Genomic DNA, 22,492 nt, shown 5'->3' on the forward strand with positions numbered 1-22,492 from the left:
TTCCATCCGTTTTTACTTTTTAAAGTACTGATACCTGTTGTTCTGCTGCTGGTGATCATGGTATTTATTCTGTGGGAAATGCAACAAGCAAATCAAGAAGGTAGGTGAAATATGTTAAAATAATGCACAAAAAATTAATACTCTCAACTACTACTCTGAAAATACTCTAAACTAGACTTCTGTTACCATCACTGTAAGTTGTAAAAAGGATATTATCAGGAATGGACACTTTAAAATGTTTGTTGTTGTTGTTGTTGTTGTTGTTGTTGTTGTTTTTGTTGTTGTTGTTGTTGTTGTTGTTGTTGTTGTTGTTGTTGTTGTTGTTGTTGTTGTTGTTGTTGTTGTTGTTGTTTTTGTTGTTTGTAACAGTGACATCCAGAGATGACAGGGAAGAAGAAAGTTTGGTTTCCCATCAAGCCCCCACAGATTCCTTAAATCAAGGAACTCGTTTAAGGCAAATCTGTGAATCTGCACTCTCAATTTCTTCGTAAACCGTTATATATTTGGAATTATGCAAAAAAAGTCAAAAAATTGCCATTAACTTTTAACCAACTAGTGTATCTATTCTGGTATATTTGTTACAGGCATTGTCTGTATTGGTATCTGAGAGGTGACCCATGTCAGGAATGCAATAAGTGTTTGCTCATTAAGCCTGGCTTCCAGAGAATAAATGTGTACTTGTTTTGTAATTAATTTGCTCACACAACCAAATTAATCAAGAGTTATATTTTGTAGAAAGAGAATTGTCTCATAAGAAAAAGCTTTTCTTATAATAGCTGTACGAGACAGTAGTTTTCATGTTCCGTTCCAAGTCCTGACAAAACTCAGCCTTGAAAGATTGATATCACCTATGTTTTATTTAATTGTGCTTGCGTGGATTGTCACTATTTGAACTTCTATTTGAACTTCTGTAATGGTCTGTAATGCATTGAAAATGATTTTAAAAAACCTGTAATAAAAAACTATATTTACCATTTTAAGTTTTCTGTTACAGAAAATGTTTAGAATGATTGTTGATACAGCCAATCATAGGCTAACCATGTTATTTTTTACTTAGCCAAGATGTTTATGTAGCCTTGAAAGTTATGATCCTGTGATCATGCGTTGGTGCTGAAACAGATATAACACAGACAGCGGTGTCAGTAAAAGAGGTATCCTGTCACTCTACACGCTAATTTAAAAGAGACTCACATATCGTAGAGGTTTACAGAGATTCTCAATTGTGAAATCATTGAAAACAATATCCGTCTATACCTCGACTATTTTGATGGGATATTCGGAGACAGACTCCAGCTCGACACTCAAACTGGAGATCTCACCATCACAAACACCAGCAAATTACACTCTGGAATCTATAAACTACAGGTTAACAATGAATCATCCAGCTGCTGGAGTCACAATGTTACTGTCAGTGGTGAGAAATAAATCATTTTACAAATCAGTGTTCACTGAGTTAAAGCTGCTGTAGGTAACTTTTGTAAAAAAAATACTTTTTACATATTTGTTTACACTGTCATTATGTCCCGACAGTAGACTATGAGACAGATAATCTGTGAAAAAATCAAGCTCCTCTGGCTCCTCCCAGTGGTCCTATTGCCATTTGCAGAAATACACCGCTCCCGGTCAGAAACAACCAATCAGAGCCAGGAGGAATGTCTTAGCAGTGTCACAGCTGATCACAACCCTCTCTTGCACAGCGCGAGCGCACCGTCGTTCAAACTCAAGTCAGAGAATGTCTAATATGGGGAGAACGTTCACTCAGTAAACTTCCGGCTTCTGAACTGGTTGCAGTTCCACTCTGGTTCTATATGAGGGCGCTCATAGGACGAGTGCAGAATGAATGGAGGTCTATGGAGCTATACCCCTCAAAATCCACTTTTCTCAGGATATATTTTTTTGTCTAGTAATTTGAATGTTGTATTCAAAAGGAGATGCAAAGAAATTACTCATTGCTGGGTGTTAGATTTTTTAGAGTCACTCATTTGCTTTAAAAAGTCTTTTAAAATGTCAATGACGTCATACACATCGTTCCACCAGAGATACTGCTTTACGGCAATCCTTCAGTCACTTTGGTGCTTACGCGCTCTGCAATTTCTTTTCATCGACAACACTGCTGACACAGGTAAATACACACGCTAGAAGATATTTTGTTTTGTTGTTTTAAAAGACCACGCCGAAAATACACACACACATTCTGGTCCCGCTTCGGACGCCACGATCCCATCAAGCGGTATCTCTGGACGTAATCAGTCCTTCACTGACCAATCAGCGTTCATTAGCAGAATGTTAGCGTGTAATGGGCAACAACAACTCAACCTGTACGAAATCGAAAGGACATAAGTACTCGTTCATTCAACTTTCGACCTATAACCCATGTTGAACTTGCAAAACCTACAATCAAATCTGAGATTTCTCTATGGCAATTGGTTGAAAGAGACAATTTTAGCCGTCTAGCCCCATAGACTCCCATTCATTTTGCACTCAGGGCGATCGCCCCCCAGTGGAACCAAAATTTGGTACAATAGGGCTTACTAATAGGGAGTGAACAGGCTTTCCGGGGTTTGCTCAAGTCAAGATTGCCGGTGTGCTGCAGCTGTGCTAATGGTGGAGAAACAACCTAAACTGCCAATTTCTCGAATGGCACCTGCTCATAAAACAAAGAGGTAAAAGGAAAAAGACCGATGACGATAAACAAGCGAAAAAGAAAGAATTAGACAGAGCCCATTGACTCGGTGTCAAAACTCTAGCAGCATAACATGTAGATAAAATGTCACGCACTGTGCTAAGCAACAATTGAAACCTGCTCATTCACTGGCTTATCATGTTGCTGAAAAAATGTACTAGCAAACCTTATCTAGCATTACATATCGCTAGAATAATTACTTACATACTGTAACGTTAGTTACCGTTATATTAAGGTTATCTTATTAGCTATTTATAACTTATAGAAAGAGTAGAAGGTTATAAAGTTACATGTATTGCAAAATACTAGGGCTGACTACTAATAGTCGAGGATTCGACGATTCGATTCGGAGAGGTCTGATTCGACTATGAACCTCATAGTCAAATAGTAGGAAAGTGCTGTAACCAATAGGGGTGTGACGTGAGACCGACGGTTATAGTTGATCACCGTCATTAGAACTCTATAACCGCCCAAACCGTGCTATTAAAATATTTTTTACAAACATTTTTTATCATAGAGAATGTTTAAATACTAATATCATCTTACGAGGGAAACGGAGGCGGAGTTAGTGTTGCTTCGGAGGCTGAGTGCTGGAGATGATTCGGGAGAGGTCTGTGCACCTTTTTCCGATCAGAGCGCGCGCTGACACGGAGTAAAGCCTTGTTTGTACCAGACGCGTCCGCACAAGGCAAAAAATGACGCGTTGGGTCAGGGTGCGCAAGACCGGCAAGACCCCATTTCGCTTGGCTGTGTGCACGGTTTTTGTAACAGCGCGCGCGACGCCGCATCCGAGGATGAACGACTTCAAGCCGAATCTGCTCGAGCATGTAAGACTCACCGGCACGCAGTTTGCGCGTCTAAATTGCAAAGTTCATTGCAAAGTTTTTTTTGTTAAGGTTTTGTTTACTGTGTGTGATTTATTTAAAACAAAGCACGTTCATTGCAACGTTCTTTTTGGTTTGTTTTTTTTGTTAAGGATTCATTTAATGGGAAGCACATTCACTTCTAGTTGTCTTGCTGTTCATTTTAAATAAACGTAGAGCGAGTTGTCCTATAACAGACGAACAGTTATTCAACCGAACATCTAGCTGCTATCTAAAAAAAAAAAAAAAAGATTCGACTATCAGTCGACTACGACAAAATCTAAAGAATCAGATTCGACTATCAAAATCCTTAGTCGAAAACAGCCCTACAAAATACATAATGATTTGAGGACCTGGTTTGTAGTCAAAGTATGGACAGGCCATAGTCAATGTAAAGCATATTGTTGATGTTTCGTCCATAGCGAATGTGCCATAACTGTTTAATCCGCCATCATCGGTGGCCCTGCTTACTAGCTTGTGCGTTCACGGCCGGCTCCGCTGTGGGGGAGGAGCTGTGGAGGGAGGAGCTGTGGGGGCGGAGCTGTGGAGGGAGGAGCTGTGGGGGCGGAGCTGTGGAGGGAGGAGCTGTGGGGGCGGAGCTGTGGAGGGAGGAGCTGTGGGGGAGGAGCTGTGGAGGGAGGAACTGTGGGGGAGGAGCTGTGGAGGGAGGAGCTGTGGGGGAGGAGCTGTGGAGGGAGGAGCTGTGGGGGAGGAGTTGTGGGGGAGGAGCTGTGGAGGGAGGAGCTGTGGGGGAGCAGCTGTGGAGGGAGGAGCTGTGGAGGGAGGAGGTGTGGGGGAGAAGCTGTGGGGGAGGAGCTGTGGAGGGAGGAACTGTGGAGGGAGGAGCTGTAGGAGCTGTAGGAGCTGTGGAGGGAGGAGCTCTGGGGGAGGAGCTGTGGGGGAGGAGCTGTGGAGGGAGGAGCTGTGGAGGGAGGGCTGTAGCGCAGCAGAGAGCAAGGTGGTGGGACCTGTAAGTTGTGCTTGTTCAAATTTTCAGGCTAAGTCAACGTTTTCTCAAAACTCCCTACTGCAGCTTTAAGTTATAAACTCAACGTATAAGTGCAGAGGGGAAATATGGATAACAATATAGGCTAGTGAAACAGAGCTTCAATGCAAATTTTTAAATGGATTGTTGACAATGTTTAATTAATTTTATAATATTTATGTGGGTTTGTTGTACTATATTTCCTCTATATAGCAGAGTGCATACATTTTAGCTATATTTATGGAAATGTGCAAATATATTACCGTATATTGTATCAATCCAACTTATTGTAATTGTTGTTTTTATTTGACCTATTTTGTTATTCATTGCTCTTTTACTAGTTTTCAATGGGGAATTTGAGGGTTAATTCAAAGTCTTCAAGTGGGTCAGGTCACTTTACGGCCATCTTGTGAACGCACTCCTGCTTACAATTTTTTTGTTGTTGCTATACTTAAGTATGCTTTTAGTATAAATCTAAAAAATAAGAAAGTATACTTTTAGTCTACTTTTTATGTACTTTCTCAATCTTTTGATCAAGATATACTTAAAAGTATAATTAATACTTGACTTGTATTGTGTTTGCTCTTTTGATCGAGCATGTTAAATACTTTTTTCACATAGTTTTACATGCTGTCTTATAAACTTGCATTGTTATTAAAATACATAGTATAAATCTAAAAAATAAAATATTGATTTATAAAGAAAACATACTCGGTTACTAACGTAACCTCGGTTCTATCTAGAGAGGGAACGAGTACTGCGTAATATCTTACGCTATGGGGAAAACCTCTTTTCCACGAGATATTGAAGCTAAAAAGTATCCTTAATTTTGAATTAATGTAAAACGCTGTGCAGCAGTATGCAGATATAGGCAGGACGGCTCGCGTGCCTATTGGCTGCCCTGCGGCAACAGCAGCAGCCTATCGAGAGAGGCGCTGCGTGATACCATCCTATGGGGGCATTTCGCGCCCATTTCGTCACGTCCCGCCAGAAAAGGCGCAATCTCGCCCTATAAATATAGCTCGATAAGGCTGGTACACTGGTTTTCATCGCCGAAGCGAACCAGAGCTGTGTATGCACGGCAAGATACGCAGTACTCGTTCCCTCTCTAGAGAGAACCGAGGTTACGTTAGTAACCGAGTACGTTCTCTTACGAGAGTATCTCTCGTACTGCGTAATATCTTACGCTATGGGGAACACAATGCAAAACGCTGTGCGTACTGGGATCCGACACCAAGGTCCCAAGGGCAGTAGCCCGGGGCTCATGTAGTGCATAATCACCATAGACTCACAGAGATTCGGAGAAGAGAGGCTGCAAGCATCATTCCCCATGAAATAGCATCCTATAGGAGCTAGTTATGTTAATAGTGTTTGACACAGGCAGGGTGAACGTGTTCAGCCTGAACTGGGTAATAGTACGGGTTATTCAACACCCATAGAGCCGTTTTATCGGTCAGTGAGCGATACATAAGCAAAACTCAGCATCTGGGCCGGCACAGCGGGGCAGATAGCACTGAATTCTATACCGACAGAAGCTTGGCTTGTAAGGCGGGAACCTCTAGGTTATAAAACCTTATAAATGTAGACGGAGAGGCCCATCCCGCAGCCGTACAGATATCCTGCAAGGCAACCCCACTATACCACGCCCACGACGAGGCAACGCATCTCGTGGAATGCGCTCTGACACTCAAAGGGCACTGCAGGCCCTTAGAAGTGTAAGCCAGTGCTATGGCATCGACTATCCATCTGGATAGGCTCTGTTTTGATGCGGCCAGTCCCTTGGAGCGTCCGCCAAACAAAACGAAGAGCTGCTCGGTCTGTCTGAAGGCAGACGAGCGGGACACATAAGCTCTCAGTGCCATGACAGGGGAAAGGAGACTCGCATCCTCCTCCTCATCATGAGCCGAGAGAGCGCACAGGGAAATAACCTGGGCCCTGAACGGTGTGTTGAGGGATTTGGGCACGTACCCGTGCCTTGGTTTGAGTATGACTTTTGAGTCATTAGGCCCAAACTCCATACATGACGCGCTTACAGAAAGCGCTTGTAAGTCCCCTATGCGCTTCAATGAAGCGAGAGCCAAAAGAAACACCGTTTTGAAAGACAGATGCTTCATGTCTGACAAATGGATTGGCTCGAACGGGGCACCTTTCATGGCTTCCAAAACCGTAGAAAGGTCCCACACTGGGACTGAAGGAGGTCTAGGAGGGTTCAGCCTCCGAGCTCCCTTGAGGAATCGCACGACTAGGTCGTTCTTCCCCAGTGACTGGCCAGACACAGGTTTTGTGAATGCTGCTATGGCCGCCACGTACACTTTGAGCGTGGATGGGGTCCTGCCCTTATCCAGTAGCTCTTGCAGGAAGGAGAGTACTTCCGTGACCCCGCAGTCTACTGGTGAAAAGCCCTGAGCTTGACACCAGGCAGAGAAAACAGACCATTTCGAGGAGTAGAGCCGTCTAGTAGACGGGGCCCTCGCCTACGTGATCGTGTTTAACACTCCCTCCGGGAGGTTAGCGGGTACCCGTTGATGGCCCATGCGTGTAGGGACCATAGTTGCCGGCGAGGATGCCAAATCGAGCCCTTGGCCTGAGAGAGGAGGTCTTTCCTCAGCGGTATTGGCCACGGGGCAGTGCTGGTCAGCCGCATCAGGACCGGAAACCAAGTCTGGTTTGTCCAGAACGGAGCCACAAGCAGCACTGGGCATCCGTTTCCCTGATTCGCTCCAGCACTTGAGGCAGGAGTGAGATGGGGGGAAAAGCATAGAGGGGACAGCGGGGCCAAGCGTGGGCTAGCGCGTCCTTGCTCTTGGAGAAATATTTCGGACAGTGAGCGTTCTCGTGAGACGCGAACAGGTCCACCTGCGCCCTGCCGAATGTCTCCCACAGCAGTTGGATCGTCTGCGGGTGCAGCGACCATTCCCCTGCTGGGACATTGTTTCTGGACAGTCTGTCTGGTCCCAGATTAAGGCGACCAGGCACATGCGCCACTTTCAGCGAATGCAGGTTGTGCTGAGCCCAGACCAGGAGGCGTTCCGTTAGCCTGTAAAGGTTTCGGGACTTGATGCCGCCCTGGCGATTTATGTATGCCACCACTGACATGTTGTCCGACCGGACCAAGACGTGGTGGCCCTTTATCTGGGGACAGAAGCGCCGTAGCGCGTTGTCGACTGCCATCATTTCCAGACAGTTTATGTGTAGGAGCTTTTCCCGTTCTGACCACTGGCCAAAGAACGGTCTGCCCTCGAGCAGCGCTCCCCATCCCGAGGTGGAAGCGTCCGTGGAAACCACCGTCACACTCGAGGGAGTCCCCAGACTCACACCTGACTTATACCAGTCGGTTTTCTGCCAAGGTTCCAAAGCTGAGACGCATTTCAGATCGACCCGGAGGCGAAACCGACCAGCGGTCCATGCCCCGGGCGGAACTCGCGCTTTCAGCCATAGCTGCAGTGGGCGCATGCGAAGCAGACCCAGCTGGAGCACTGAAGCTGCTGAGGCCATGAGGCCCAGCATTTTCTGGAACCTTTTGAGCTGCACAATAGAGCCGCGGCGAAAGGATTTCACGGCGCGCTGAATGTCCCGTTCGCGCTCTGGCGACAGACACGCTGCCATGGATAGCGAGTCCAGCACTGTTCCCAGAAAAGAATTTTTCTGGCTGGGAAACAGCGAGCTCTTCGCCCAATTGACTGAGAGACCCAGATTCTCGAGATGTTCGAGTAATGTGGCCCTGTGTTCTATGAGCTCTGATCGTGATCGAGCTAGAATCAGCCAATCGTCCAAGTAGTTCAAAATTCGCATGCCCTGAAGTCTCAGGGGTGCGAGAGCCGCGTCCATGCACTTCGTAAATGTACGGGGTGCCAGGGACAGGCCGAACGGCAGGACTTTGTATTGGTATGCCTGGCCCTCGAAGGCGAATCTCAAGAATTGCCTGTGACGTGACGCTATTTGTATTTGAAAATAGGCGTCTTTCAGATCTATTTACATGAACCAGTCCTCCTGGCGAACTTGCACGAGGATTTTCCTGGTTGTAATCATTCTGAACTGGCGCTTCATGAGCGTTTTGTTCAGCCGTCGCAGATCTAGAATGGGTCTGAGACCCCCGTCTTTTTTCGGTACCAGAATATACCTTCTGTATAGACCCACGTCGCTCTGAGCCTGAGATAAAGGTTCTATAGCCCCTTTGCTCAGTAGTTTCGCTATCTCGGCTCGAAGTAGATGAGATACTTCGTTTTTTACCGTCGTTTCGACTCGCGCCGCGCAAAGGCGGGGGCGTCGAGTGAACTGCAGCGAATAGTCTCTTTTTATAGTTTTCAGCACCCATTTTGATACCCCGGGAAGCTTTGCCCACGCATCTGCGCAAATAGCTAGAGGTAGAATGAAATCTGGGCTCTGGCCGCGGCATAGCGGCGGCCGGAGAGCTCCGGTGTGCTGAGAAATAGACACTGTGTTTGCAGTGTGCGAGGCGGGGGGTGCGCTGATCACAGAGGGCAGCCCGACCGCGCTCGGCTTCTCTCTGACAGGTTGTGGAGAGAAGGTGAGCGGGACGAGCCCCGTGGTGTTCGGCATGTCTGTGCGGGAATGTGGGCGCGGGATAGCGGGCACACTCACTGCAGTGAGAATACTGTCGGCTCACGCCGATTGAATATGTGTTGGTTTCGTTTTTACAGAAACCGTGGGACATGTTTCGTGTAGTGTTTGTGGGTACTGTATTGTGGGCACGTACACTACATTTATTGCACAATCGACATGAGTCGATTTTATTTGTGCTAGCCCTGTATTGTGATGGGCTGTGTCTGGAATGGGCACTGAGACGTGGGCATTCTTACAACACTCATAACACCGTCGGCCGTGGCCGGAACACCAGAAAATACACTCTTTATTGGAGTTATCTGGGTAGCCGTAAAAACGGCTTTTGTGTGCAGGCAAGTGGGTAAATGGACCGGCTTGTTGACTGCTAAATACGCTGGAACAGTCACATTGCATGGAACCGGACGAGCGAAACGTTTCGGTGAAAATCCGGCAGCAGCGGGATTTGAACACCGTCGCCTCCCCAGAGAGGCAAGGAAGGCTTTGAGACCCCGGGCTTGATTTCAATCCTCGGCCGGGGCCCGCGCTGAGGGGGGCGGCGTCCAGCAGAGCGAGAGCGCGGTCTCTGTTCTCGGGCCTGGCGGCGTTGAGAAGCAGCGGCGGCGGGTTGTGTGGGTTGAGGCTGGGAGCTCCGGGCAGGCGGCTGTTTAGAACGACCTGCTGCGGAACTAGAGCGCTTCGGGAGGAAGTGCTTCATCGCCTGTGATGTCTTTTGAACTTCCTGGAATCTGTCCGCGAAATCTTTGACGGCAGATCCGAAGAGGCCAGCTGACGAAATGGGCGCGTCGAGGAATACAGAGCGCTCCGCTTCAGTCATTTCAGACAGCATCAACCACAGATGTCTCTCAGCCACGGTGAGAGAGGCCATATTCCGCCCAATGGCCTGTGCAGCTGATTTTGTGGCGCGTAGAGCCAGGTCTGTAGCGCTCCGCAAATCTGCAACGCTGATCGATTCAGCGCATTCCTCGTCCATTTTTCGGAGAAGATCGGCCTGGAAGATCTGCAAGATGGCAATTGTGTGTAAAGCTGACGCGGCTGTAAGAACGACCGTGCATGGTTGACGTCACTCGGCAGGCTTTAGATGGTAGCATCGTCTGCGCTCGCCGTCCAGCAGAGGGCGGGCAGAGATGGGAAGCTACCGCTGCTTCCACTGGGGCAAGAGAAAGGTATCCTCTGTCTTTCGCACCGTCCACAGTGGAGAATGCAACCGAGACAGAGGTGCGCACCCTGGCCGAGAGAGGGGCGCCCCAGAACCTCGCGACTTCTTCGTGAAGCTCAGGAAGAAAAGGCGCGGGCCTGGATTGTGACGGCGAGTGGTCCTTTTTGAGGAAGCATCCGTCCAGTTGGTTGCGCGCAGGCTGCGCGGGCGCCTCCCAGTCGATGCCGAGGTTGTCGACGGCTTGAGAGAGCAGACGCATCAGCTCTTATTCAATGCCGGCTCATTTTCCAGAAGGCTCGCGGCTAGCAGGGGGGAGGTCCACAGAGCTCGCCCATTCCTCACTATCTGATGCCAGGAGAGAACAGACCTCGGTTGTTTCGTCGACCTCAATGGCGGAAGCGGCGGCGGACGGCGGCCGCTGTCCGTCGGGGAGGGACTCGAGCGATGCCGGCGAAGCTGGCGGGCGAACCGGTGAGCTTTGGCGGGCAGGAGAAGGCCCGGGGCCGCGCTAGGCACGGCGCTTTTTACGGCGCGGCGCTACAGCGGGCTGAAGTGCAGGCTCTGAGAAGGATGCCAGGCGAGTCCTCAGAGTCACCATAGGCAGTAGCTCACAGTGAGGGCATCCTCCGTCGACGAGAGCGAGAGCCGCATGATCCTCACCCAGGCAGGAAACGCAGATGACATGACGGTCCCCGTCGCTGAGTGTGGCTCGGCACGAGCCGCAGGATCTTTGCATCTTGAAAAAGACGCAGCTCTTTTAGCAGAGAGAAAGACAGTGAAAAAATGTGTGTCGCAGCGGCGAACACACACACACAGTAATTGAACGGATATAACGCCGGAAAGCGTAGCAGGTACGGAGACTAAAGGCGGCGGTGCCAGCGACTTCAGACACAAAGGCTCGTCCCGCTGTGTGCTTGTCCTCAGACGGCGTTGCTTCTCACTCCGGATCCAGCGATGCGTGATGCTTCGCTGAAGAGATGAAAAATCAGTGTACCAGCCTTATCGAGCTATATTTATAGGGCGAGATTGCGCCTTTTCTGGCGGGACGTGACGAAATGGGCGCAAAATGCCCCAATAGGATGGTGTCACGCAGCGCCTCTCTCGATAGGTTGCTGCTGTTGCCGCAGGGCAGCCAATAGGCACGCGAGCCGTCCTGCCTATATCTGCATACTGCTGCACAGCGTTTTACATTAATTCAAAATTAAGGATAATTTTTAGCTTCAATATCTCGTGGAAAAGAGGTTTTCCCCATAGTGTAAGATATTACGCAGTACGAGAGATACTCTCGTAAGAGAACCACTGATATAAAGAGTAAGGTAAATGAGTAGTCTCACCTCTCATAGAACACAGGTTGCTTTTGAAATTCAGACTTCCCTGAAATCTTCCACAGTCAATTACAACCATGAATGTTTTCTGGCTTTTACAGAACCGTATCACTCATAGGCCTATATCATAGTATCAGTTTTTGTTGCTCTGATTGTGGCTGGGTCTGTAGCTGTAGGTCTGAAATGCTGTTACAAGGTCATACAAGCTGGACAGGAAGGCAAGTATGAAAAACAGCATTCAGGAGATCTTTTATATAACTTTGAGATTGAGGTTTTACTGCTTTGAAAAAATAATATTTTTTTAAGCAGTTCAGACTGATGAGGAAAAGATTCATTATGCAGAAACAACATTTTGTGCACGCAAGTGTTCACATGGTAGACACTCTGTACAGTAAAGAATCTGTCTGTGGAAACCTTCATCTGTTACCACAGGAGTCTGTTCCCTTACACACGTGATTGAGCAGGAGATTTGTCTTGTGTTTTTTTCCAGAAATCACACAATGTTGCAATAAAGGGACTGTATTTCTTAGTTTCTGTTTTAAGTTTTAAGGCCGCAAACAACAGGAAATGAAATTAGAACAGTCAAACTTAAAAACTAAATAAAGAAATTGGGGTTATAAGAATTTCAGTTCATTTTAATCTTTACTACTTTGGTTCACATTCAATTCAAATGATTTAAAAAGCATTCTTAATAAAGTTATGCATGCAGCATGTCTATCTATATTAACTATATTTTACTGCTGTATATTCATCAAGGTTTCATTTCTAAACTCTTTCATTTCTCTGTTTACTTCATGTCTGTTTTCTTACAGATGCCTGATGGAGAAGATCACATGTCCTCAAGAGTTGCTATGAGTTGATGTGTCCACTACAGCTCAAATAATAATAATGTACAAATGCTGTACAATGTAAGCATGATCGGTTTTAAAAATAAATATTTGAATTTTCTTAAGTACTGTCTGATGCAAAGTTTGGAGTTTTCCTGGACTTAACTAAAACTATATACTAACAATGCTCAGGTACCCAGAAGTTAGTTCTTTGTTCAGGTGCTTTAACGCTGAACATATAATAGACTGCAATTTGATCCAGAATGATTTCACTGAACCTTTCCAAGATGCTTTTATCTGTAAATGTATTTCCCGTTGGGGAGGACATGTTTCCACGAGTCATTAAAGGTTGAAATATTCCAGTCCATAATATGATCATGAACTGTGCCGATCTTTCCATTATAAAGAAAAATACTTTGCAGTGGAGATCCTGTCAAAGTTTTTGCTCCAATTCTCTCTCACTGAACCTGAATGCATACTGTCTCTATTATCACAAACAACTTTTGTTCGTATCTTTGAAACTTTTCGGATTTATTCAACAGGGTGGCAGTTAAACTAAATATTTAACAGTCTAATTAGATTACATACTCTTTAAAAAAAAGTATTGCATTACTTATTACTTTATAAATCCCATATAAACAAGTTGAACAATGGGATAGATATGAAACTGATTATTTTAAATAAATAATAAAAAATTGCATAAATTATTCTAGAATTAACCAGGAGCGGAAAATTATTCTGGAACTGACCAGAAACTCTGGAACTGATTAAGAAGTAGGCTATTTAAAGGGAGAAAGTTACATTAAAAAAACATACTGGAAAACTGAAATAATTAAATGTTACATAATATTCTAGTGTCTCGTTTCAAATAAATGAAATATCAAGCTCAGCTAGCCGTTTCCTTTTAAGCATTCTTGCGATATTATTGAGTTTTGGTTTGGCTAATTAAGTTACAAAAAATATTCTATAAGCTATATTTTATATTTCCTCTGTTAGTTTGCCTATTTTTGTTTTTAATATTATTATTAAAAATATTATTATCCTATTAGCCTATAATTTCAAACAATGGACCTTTTTACTTTTCGTTCTGCTCATGAATCGTTTTGATCACTAATGCACTTAAAAGGTAAACATGAAGTAGCCTACTCGACATGTGGTAGGCTATAGCTTCGTGACTGGGGTTAAAAATTTGCGATCACAGCAGATTCTTACTGGCATGACTATAACTCATTACAAAACACTTTCATTTTAAGGCGATTATCTATTTCTTTTTCTCACTGCGACTGTAGGCTATAGGCTACGTGTTGTAGGGCGAACTAGCCTTAATTAAATTAGTGATCAAGGCTAGCCAGGCTAATATAATTTGTTTGTATAATGAAAGCTTAAGCGCTTCATCGCATTTAGAAATACATTTTAAATACATATTTATTCGTTTAAGAGATTTGAATTATTTTCCTTAGCAAACATGGAAAACTCGATTCTTTTGATCTTTTTATGGCTTTTATGTGGTAAGTTTTTATTGTGTGTTGTGTTAACCAGACAACTAATTCATTAGTAAAATGGCTTTTTTTAAACTGTTGTAAACTCTTTGCAGATGTTTAAAATGTTCCCATCTCTTTCAGGAGCAGAGTCAGATGAAATGACAGTGTTGCCGGGAGATATCTACACTGATTTACCTGTAGGGCTTAAACTTTCTAAGTAAATTTAGTTGGCTTCTGTAAAAATGTCAAAGTGGTTTGGCTTTTCATTATTTTGCTTTTTATATTAATTGTTTGTTCTTAATGGGTTACTTGTGGTTTGTAGCTCCCAACTCCTAAAATTATCAGAGATTATGCCAAGAGTCCGGTGACCGACTGTATGGTGGAGTGTTCAGCTGTGAATGTGAGTCACGTGACTCTCTCCTGGTACAAGGGAAACAGTTTACAGTCCAACGTCAGTGTGTCTGATCACATTAGGAAAATCTTTCTACATCTGGAGGTGGAATATCATGATAAAAACACATACAGCTGTGTGATCAACAATACCATCAGCAAACAGACTCAACATCTCAACATCTCGCAAATCTGTGGACCATGTGTAGGTACGTCAGCACGAGTTGAGGCATGGGGGGAAATTTGTAGCTGATTCAATATTTATAATTTAAACATTTATTTAGAAGGTTCATTTAATTAATTTAATTTATTCCTATACATTATATCTATATTTTAGTAATTGAAACCTTCAATGTATGTTGATATTTTAATAATTGGCAAACATGTTTTGCACTGAAATGTTATATTTGCGCCCTTTTCCAATTTCTGGATGAAATTATTTTTTAATTATCCAGCGCTGGAATGCATTTTTTTCGCTCGCCCTGGTTGTAACTCTCAGACAGGTTGTAACCTAAAGCTTTCAGCTGCAATATAGAGTTATGTTTTGGCAGACATGGTGAAAATTCAACCACAGAATCAATCAAAAGCATTGCTTTACAAACAGCCTGGAAGGAGATAATGTGCATGTCAAAAACAGACAAAGTAACAAATGAATATTATCCAATATACCCAGCTTTTTACAGAAAATATTCTAATGTCACCCACTTTGTCTCCTTAACATTTTTATAAGTAGCCTAACTGTGATTTAATTACACATTTTTTTCTCAGTAATTGTAATGGATTACAGTTTTATTCATGTTGTAATTAAATGAAATAACTATTACTCACCAACTGTGTGTGTGTGTGTGTGTGTGTGTGTGTGTGTGTGTGTGTGTGTGTGTGTGTGTGTGTGTGTGTGTGTGTGTGTGTGATACGCCACTGATATGTATACATATATGATATATTTTGTCATGTCTTTGTGTGGGCGCGCGGCTTCAATTATAAATGTATTTTCTTTGACCTAGAAATTAAAAATGAGGGCAGAAAAAAAATTTAATCCCATAATGCAATTCCTCTACAGTATGATACTCTATTATGAATAAAACAGAAAACTGCTGTATATTTACAGACCATCTGTAAAAGATACTGCATGTTACTGTTTTATGAAAATACAGTATAATACTATAAATTAACTGTAAAGTTTTACAGTACGACAACTTAAACTGTCTGAAAAACTGTATTTGATTTTTCTATTTTGATTATGAGACAGTTATAAAACAATCAGCGATGCCAGTGAAGGAGGGAGATGATGTCACTCTTCACCCTGATTTAGAGGAGATAGATCAGTTATTTTGGCTTTTTCAAGGGAAGCTCATTGCTGAGTTAAATAATAAAGATATACAACTTTATAATAATGAGAGATTCAATGGAAGACTCAAACTCGACATAGAAACTGGAAATCTCACCATCACAAACACCAAAAAACCACACAATGGATACTATGAACTACAGATCAACAGTGTACCTTCGAAATGTTGGGTTTTCAATGTTACTGTTCATGGTGAGTAAACTAGATAAATGATTTCAGTTCTAGTCTGAATTTAATGTTCTAGTATAATAGAGAGAAATAGACTGAAACAAAATGAAAGATAATGAATAGACAAATTCATACCATCAATCTGATTGATGTACAAATCTTGATATTGATGAACACTGAAAACTAATCAAGTTGTATTGTGTTTATTAAATTTCTGATCCTGAGACAAAATTTTTATTTCTTTTCTCATGTTTTCCAGCTCATCTGCCAGTTCCGGTCATTAACAGAGACTCTTCACAATGTTCTTCATCATCTGAACGTTCATCAGAGTCCAGATGTTCACTGGTGTGTTCAGTGTTGAATGTGAGTCATGTCACTCTCTCCTGGTACAAAGGAATCAGTGTATTGTCCAGCATCAGTGTGTGTGATCTCAGCATCAGTCTCTCTCTACCTCTGGAGGTGGAATATCAGGATAACAACACATACAGCTGTGTGCTCAACAATACCATCAGCAACCAGACCACACATCTGGACATCAGTCGACTTTGTTTAGGTTTGCATATTTTATATTAGTGTTTATTTGAGAAGCTAATCTATGGCTGCATTTTTCAGGAATGTCATAAGCTCCTATTGTTTTCTCTTGATATCTCAGCATCTCTTGAATATTGTAAGATACCATTCCATACTGGTCAGAAATTTGAACGTACCGATTCATTCTTTATTATCATCACGACATCTTCAAACTTATGAATGTAGTGACAAAAATATGAAACAAAGCAATCTAATTTAAACAGTTTGAATTTTTTCCTATTCTATGTAATTTCTGATCTTGCCTAAATTTTGTTCAGATTATCTTGAGAATAAAATGGTAAAACTAATTTAAAGATTTTTGGTATTCCAACCCATTCAATAAATGATTCAATAAACCTATATTTGAAACTGTATATTTGCTTTTGCATATACTGAAATTAAATTGATCTTATGACCTGAGGGTTAGCTGTGGTTAGCATCACTGGGTAAAAGTTGTAAATAAATGGTTAAATGTTTAAATTCTATCCATGGATATATGCTGTATGCTGTTGCTTTTGTACCTGGCTTAAAATTGTCATTTTTACACTAATTGCAGTTTTCTGTTTGTTCAGAGCCAGATGGTCAGAGCCAGCAGCCAGTGATGATATCTGGTTGGGTTGTTGCTGCTGTTCTAATTGTTCTCCTGGTTATCGCATGTGTGAAAATCTGGCAATATAAACGAGAAATTCGAATGGGTAAGTACCTGCAGCTGATAGATGAGCCTTTTGTAATTACTTTTTATATTTGCATATAGCCGGAGGAATAACATTTAGCATTTTTTTGCCTTCGTGATTTTAGTTTAATGATGTGACATCTTTTATCACCTGTGGTCATCACAGGCTATTACAAAACACATTGATCAAAAATTAGTAGATTGTTAAGAGAATTAAAAAATACAGAAATTGATATACATGGCAGAATAAATACTGAATAAAACATGAAATCAAATGTTAGGATTAAAAACTTTTTTTTTGTGCAAAATTAAACCCCTCTTAGATCTCATTGTGCTTCTGATGAATTTGTGTGTCCGCATAGGGGTCAATACCTGTCATAGAACCCCGCCAGGTTGAACAAGAAAATTACAGTTTATGCTCCATATTATCACAGTACACTCAATACAAATCCCCCTGCAGTCAATAATTGTATCCCTTAAAACTCGTCTTTGATCACCAAAATGACATATATGTAAACGTTTTTTCCTGTGATAAATTCTCGACACCCTTGCTTCATTTAATACATACAGTACATACATGTAAATTAGCCACGCCTCCACTCAATCACACCAGCTCAGATCGCTGAACATCAGCTGACTGCAGTGAGCACCACCTGGCTCAACTTTACTGTAGTAAACTCTGCACAGTGGCAAGTGGAAATACTGTTTATTTCAGCCATATATCTTTTAAACCAGAAACTGATTCAGAAGAAGTGGAAGATTCAATTATACAGGCTCGTCTACAAGTCGTAGAATCAGAATGGTAATGCATTTTAAGTATGGCTCTTTACAATGTCGGACACATAACGGTAATTATGATTAGCCTTTTGCTTGACTACATTATAAAACTACATTATATAATGTAAAAACAATAATACATTATGTTGCTATTGTCACACAAACCATGTTCCCGTTCCCGTTCTCAGTCTGCCTTCTAAAAATCTGTATCGTTAGAAACGCTTTGAACAACTTAGAAAGTCACTGGAGAAAGGCATTTAGTTCCCTTTCGAAGGGAACTCAGCAATACGTCATCGACGTTATGGGGAACGCCTCAGGCGTGACAGGTGTCTGAAATTAAGTATCAACTCACAGCAATCATGTTGACCGGCGACAGCCCGTGTTTCATCAGCTCGAATGATGAGCACGCAACCTGGATGTATAATAAGGGCGCCTTGAGACCGTGACAACATCCTTTTCGTCTTCAGGGACTGTTTGTCTGTTCAACAAATCAACAAAAATGTCAACAAAAATGAAGCGTGCAGAGAAGGGGAGAAATACTTTCCGTAAGTGTGCCGACCCGTTCCCAGATATTTGACCCTGGAGGATTCACACAATCTGTGCATTTTCTGCCTGGGAGAAGAGCACGCGCGGGAAGTTCTCGAGGGAGCTTCCTGCGCAAACTGTGAGCGTTTTTCTCTGAAAACGCTCCGTTCTCGTCTGTCCCACTTCTCGAGGGAAGTGGGCGCGGCATTTGAACCCCGCGGTGTTGGTCCCGCTCGGGCTGAGGCTCAGCGGCGCGTGAGCTCGTGGGGCTCTCAGACGGAGCTGGCAGGTCGTCTGGAGAGGGGCGTTAACCTTGCGGATGATCTGCCAGCTGACGAGGGTGAGTTACAGGTTGATGTTGAAGAGGTTCTTTCTCTTTCTGATGGATCTGTAACTAGTTCTCTTCGGGCCGGGCAGGAGTTGGCTGCTGATGATGTCAGTCTGGTTGAGACTGAATCATCTCAGCCCTCCTGCCCAGTGTGCGCTGAGTTGGTGGATGTTATGGGGCGTGCCACCAACGTATTGCAGCTACAGTGGAGGCGCTTCAGGGAGGAACCTGCTCGTGGTATTTTGGACGATCGGTTCCTCCCTTCCCATAAGCCACCAGCCCGGACGAGCCTTCCATTCCTTCCTGATCTCCACTCTGAGATCAAGAAGGCATGGAAGAACCCGTTCTCTGCGCGTCTTCATCTGCATCAGCGGAATAATTTCGCTGCTGTGGATGGGGCCGCGGAGCACGGGTATGTGTCGATGCCGCCAGTGGACGAGACGTTGGCCAACTATCTCGCCTCTGGTCGGTCTTCGTCACTAGGAGCTCCGTCCCTGCCATCCAAGCCGCTTGAGACTACATCACGCTTGAATGGCAGAGCGTACACAGCAAAAGGTCAGGCAGGAGCGGTTCTGCACACCCTCGCGGCCCTTCAGACCTACCAGGCCGACCTGCTGCGGGACCTCGATCAGGGGGCCGGTCTGTCCCCTGACGCGGTCGCAGAGCTGCGCCACACCACGGATTTGTCTCTCCGGGCCACCAAACAGTCTGCTGCCTTCCTGGTTATGAGCTGACACATATTGTGGTTGCCAGGTAACAGGCCTCACCGGCCTTCCTGGTGATGGGCTTCTACATGTCAGGTTGCAGGCCTCTGTCAGGTCTGTCAGGTTGATGACGTATTGTCTCGTTCCCTGTTCTCAGGGAACATAGGTTACAGTCGTAACCTGAGACGTTCATCATAACATCGTAAAATACATCATATACATATTTTACACTATATTGCTAAATGTACACGATTTTTAATATCAACAGAAAAATAAAGACTTCGAGACTTTGCTGCTTCACAGCAGTTAATGATATTCTAAAGCCCACCCGCACGCTGGCATGATTGGTTACAAGGTAGTTTGTGACGTCAGAAAAAGCAGCGATTTCAAACCATGTTTTTAGACTGTCTTCGATTCACTGCAGTTTTAAGGAGAAAATACTCAGCAATGGTGTTAACTTATGAATTTATACATGGTTTGTCTTAAAGCATATTAAACCACCAAATAGACATATAAACAATATGAAACACTTGATTTTCACCACAGGGGGACTTTAATATGACATTATCATAACAGTTTGTTGTTTTTCCCTAACAGAGGCATCCAGAGAGGCATGACAGTAATCCATCAATTTATCTGCTTCATCCCGGAGATAGTTGCATAGACCTTTCCGTCATGCCATTCCTGACACATCTAGATTGAGGGTTTTTCTGACACATCTACATTGAGGGTTTTTCTGACACATCTACATTGGGGGATTTTCTGACACATCTAGATTGAGGGTTTTTCTGACACATCTACATTGAGGGTTTTTCTGACCCATCTACATTGGGGGATTTTCTGACACATCTAGATTGAGGGTTTTTCTGACACATCTATATTGAGGGTTTTTCTGACACAACATTGAGGGTTTTTCTGACACATCTAGATTGAGGGTTTGTACGGACCACCCATTGGCCCAACGACGGAATTCCAATGGCCTGGGCGAAGGGATACTGCGTTTAGGTCTTTTCAACTCTCCAGTGAAGTTAATTTAGCACTTCATTTATTGGAATTTAGTTTCAATATCACTTTAGCTCTACGCTTAATCTGACTCCAATTTCATATGATAATCAAATTTAGAGCGTGTTTCTGATTAGAAAATAATCATAAATATTGATTATGAATTAATTTAGATCTTTGATTATTCTGAGCATCTCATAATTTCAAATATCCGTTCATTAAAGTGCCCCTATCATGGTATTTTAAAGTTTCCTAATGTTGTTGTAGAGTCTCCTACAATATGTTTACACGCATCAAATGTAAAAAAAATGTTTAATTTCCTCACAATATACATTTGCACATCATCAGATTTTCAATTATTCTCAAACGACTCGTCAAATGAATCGATCTCTCTAAATCCCTCCTTTCCGCGAGCTTCTGTGCTCTGATTGGCCAGACAGCGCAGTCTGTTGTGATTGGTCTACCGTGTACAGTGCGTCGAGAACAAAAACGCCCATTGCATAACACCGACAGCTCTGCGTGTCCTGAGGCTTCCTATACCGTAAACTAAACACAGTAACGAACAATGACGTCGATTTTACCATATTAATGCGTGCGGGAGTCCGATGATGGAATATTAGAAGAACTAGTTATTCAACCTCCATTGCAAGGATGACTCGATAATAGTGGCCCACAGCTAATCAGCAGAAGTATTTCAATAAGACAGTGACAATGTGAGTTAGCCAGTTAACAGGAGACCTACACAATATAAAACTCAAAACTAAGTATTTTGAACACCATCTTTCAAGAGTAAGTGGTTTGTGGATCCTGCATTGAACTCTTGAGATTTGAGAAGCAGTCGTCAGTAAAATAAAGGGAACACAGCAATAGTTTAGGATTAACTGCTGTGGTATCTTGGTAAAGATGAATTTTAACTACTGATTCTTCACATGCTCATCCTTGGGGAGTGAAAAATAACTGGCTTTGCCTTCACATTATGCAAAGCGCCGTCTTCTCGACATGATGCTGTCCAGTTCAGGAATCAGCTGCAGTTTGAGGTTTAAGTTTCCCTGCGAGTGCGCGCGCAATAACTGGGCGCGGGCAATATGCTAATGTTTCGTATTGACGTCACTACGAAACGGCTAATGACTCATTTGAAAAACGATTCATTTCATTGACACAGAGTCGACTCTAACTTTTGAAAGACAATAACTTTATATACGGTGCACTTTCAGATTTAAAACTTTGCAGGATGTTTTCATTCACATGTTACACACTACATGAAAGGTCTTTTTCAAAAATCCATGATAGGGGCCCTTTAAGGAACCGGTGTTGCTTTGAGACGTTAGATCGCAAATGTGTGTTCACGTTCACAAACGAGCCAGTTCTGAAATAGTCAGAGGGTGCAGTGCAACTATTTTACCCTAAGCGGCCGCTCACTGCTCACTCATAACAATTTTGAGCTTGCAACGTGCTAAGTCAGTGATAGTCAGAAATCGGAAGGTCTCCTTAATAAAGTGCCCCATGCTCATAGTGCTTTCAGTTTGATCTATCTTGGACAGAGATTTTTAGAAACACCGGACTACACTTTAATGTAATAGTAACAATGATTTCTGAAAAAATGCAGAGTAAATCAAGATGTAACATTTATTTGTGAGGTAAAATGTATCATGCCAATTACAGAAGTGATTAAAAGCCAATTCAGAAATAATAAATACATGTTATCAATTACTCAAAGATGACTCTAAAAGTAAGCAATGCATTCCTGACAGAGACATACAGTCGTGTGTGAGTGTTTTCCAATGGGAAAACACTGAAACAGCAATGTATGGAGGATGATCCTGGTTAAAGGGTCCCAAAGACTGCTATGTCACCTGCCCTTAAATACCCAGACCAGAACAAAAGGGTTGTACCAATATTTTTGGGTCAATTCATGTACCCCAGGGGGTAGTACCTGGTTTCGGGAGATATCTTAAAAAGACATCACCCAAAGAGGAGAACAAGATTCTCCTAAGTTCTCTATCTTTCTCATTAAACTAATGACTGCAATGAAATTAAGACCATTTTGCCAATCACACTGAGACATTTAAAATGATGCCAACCCTTACGAAAAAATAAGTTTAT

General features: G+C 43.2%; 2 protein-coding genes across 3 annotated transcripts in view; both read left to right on the plus strand.

The window, feature by feature from the left end:
• LOC143735439 (uncharacterized) overlaps nucleotides 1-22,492 on the plus strand; it is a 136,818-nt gene that overhangs the window by 12,479 nt on the left and 101,847 nt on the right. Inside the window, exon 1 of one of the 2 annotated variants that reach the window (XR_013203176.1) lies at nucleotides 1,325-1,414. The exons of the other annotated variant lie outside the window; for it this stretch is intronic. The gene's annotated coding sequence lies outside the window, so the exon portion shown is untranslated. Of the gene's footprint in view, nucleotides 1-1,324; nucleotides 1,415-22,492 lie in introns of those variants that run through there. 2 annotated transcript variants of the gene reach the window in all.
• LOC143735578 (uncharacterized) lies at nucleotides 13,687-22,083 on the plus strand. Its single transcript, XM_077225747.1, has 7 exons — nucleotides 13,687-13,931; nucleotides 14,046-14,101; nucleotides 14,227-14,503; nucleotides 15,544-15,834; nucleotides 16,070-16,363; nucleotides 16,953-17,075; nucleotides 19,985-22,083. Exons 1-7 carry the CDS (start codon nucleotides 13,889-13,891, stop codon nucleotides 20,002-20,004), a joined length of 1,104 nt encoding a protein of 367 aa, XP_077081862.1. The 5' UTR covers nucleotides 13,687-13,888; the 3' UTR covers nucleotides 20,005-22,083.

Source organism: Siphateles boraxobius, unplaced genomic scaffold (assembly GCF_051911475.1).
Source record: "Siphateles boraxobius isolate OS27281-9 unplaced genomic scaffold, OSU_SipBor_1 13, whole genome shotgun sequence".
In the NCBI taxonomy this organism is placed as follows: domain Eukaryota; kingdom Metazoa; phylum Chordata; class Actinopteri; order Cypriniformes; family Leuciscidae; genus Siphateles; species Siphateles boraxobius.

Coding starts and splice junctions, on each gene's coding strand:
- LOC143735578 (XM_077225747.1), top strand. CDS start 13,889: ATGGAAAACTCGATTCTTTTGATCTTTTTATGGCTTTTATGTG. Junction 15,835..16,069: donor TTTCAATGTTACTGTTCATG/GTGAGTAAACTA, acceptor CATGTTTTCCAG/CTCATCTGCCAGTTCCGGTC. Junction 16,364..16,952: donor CATCAGTCGACTTTGTTTAG/GTTTGCATATTT, acceptor CTGTTTGTTCAG/AGCCAGATGGTCAGAGCCAG.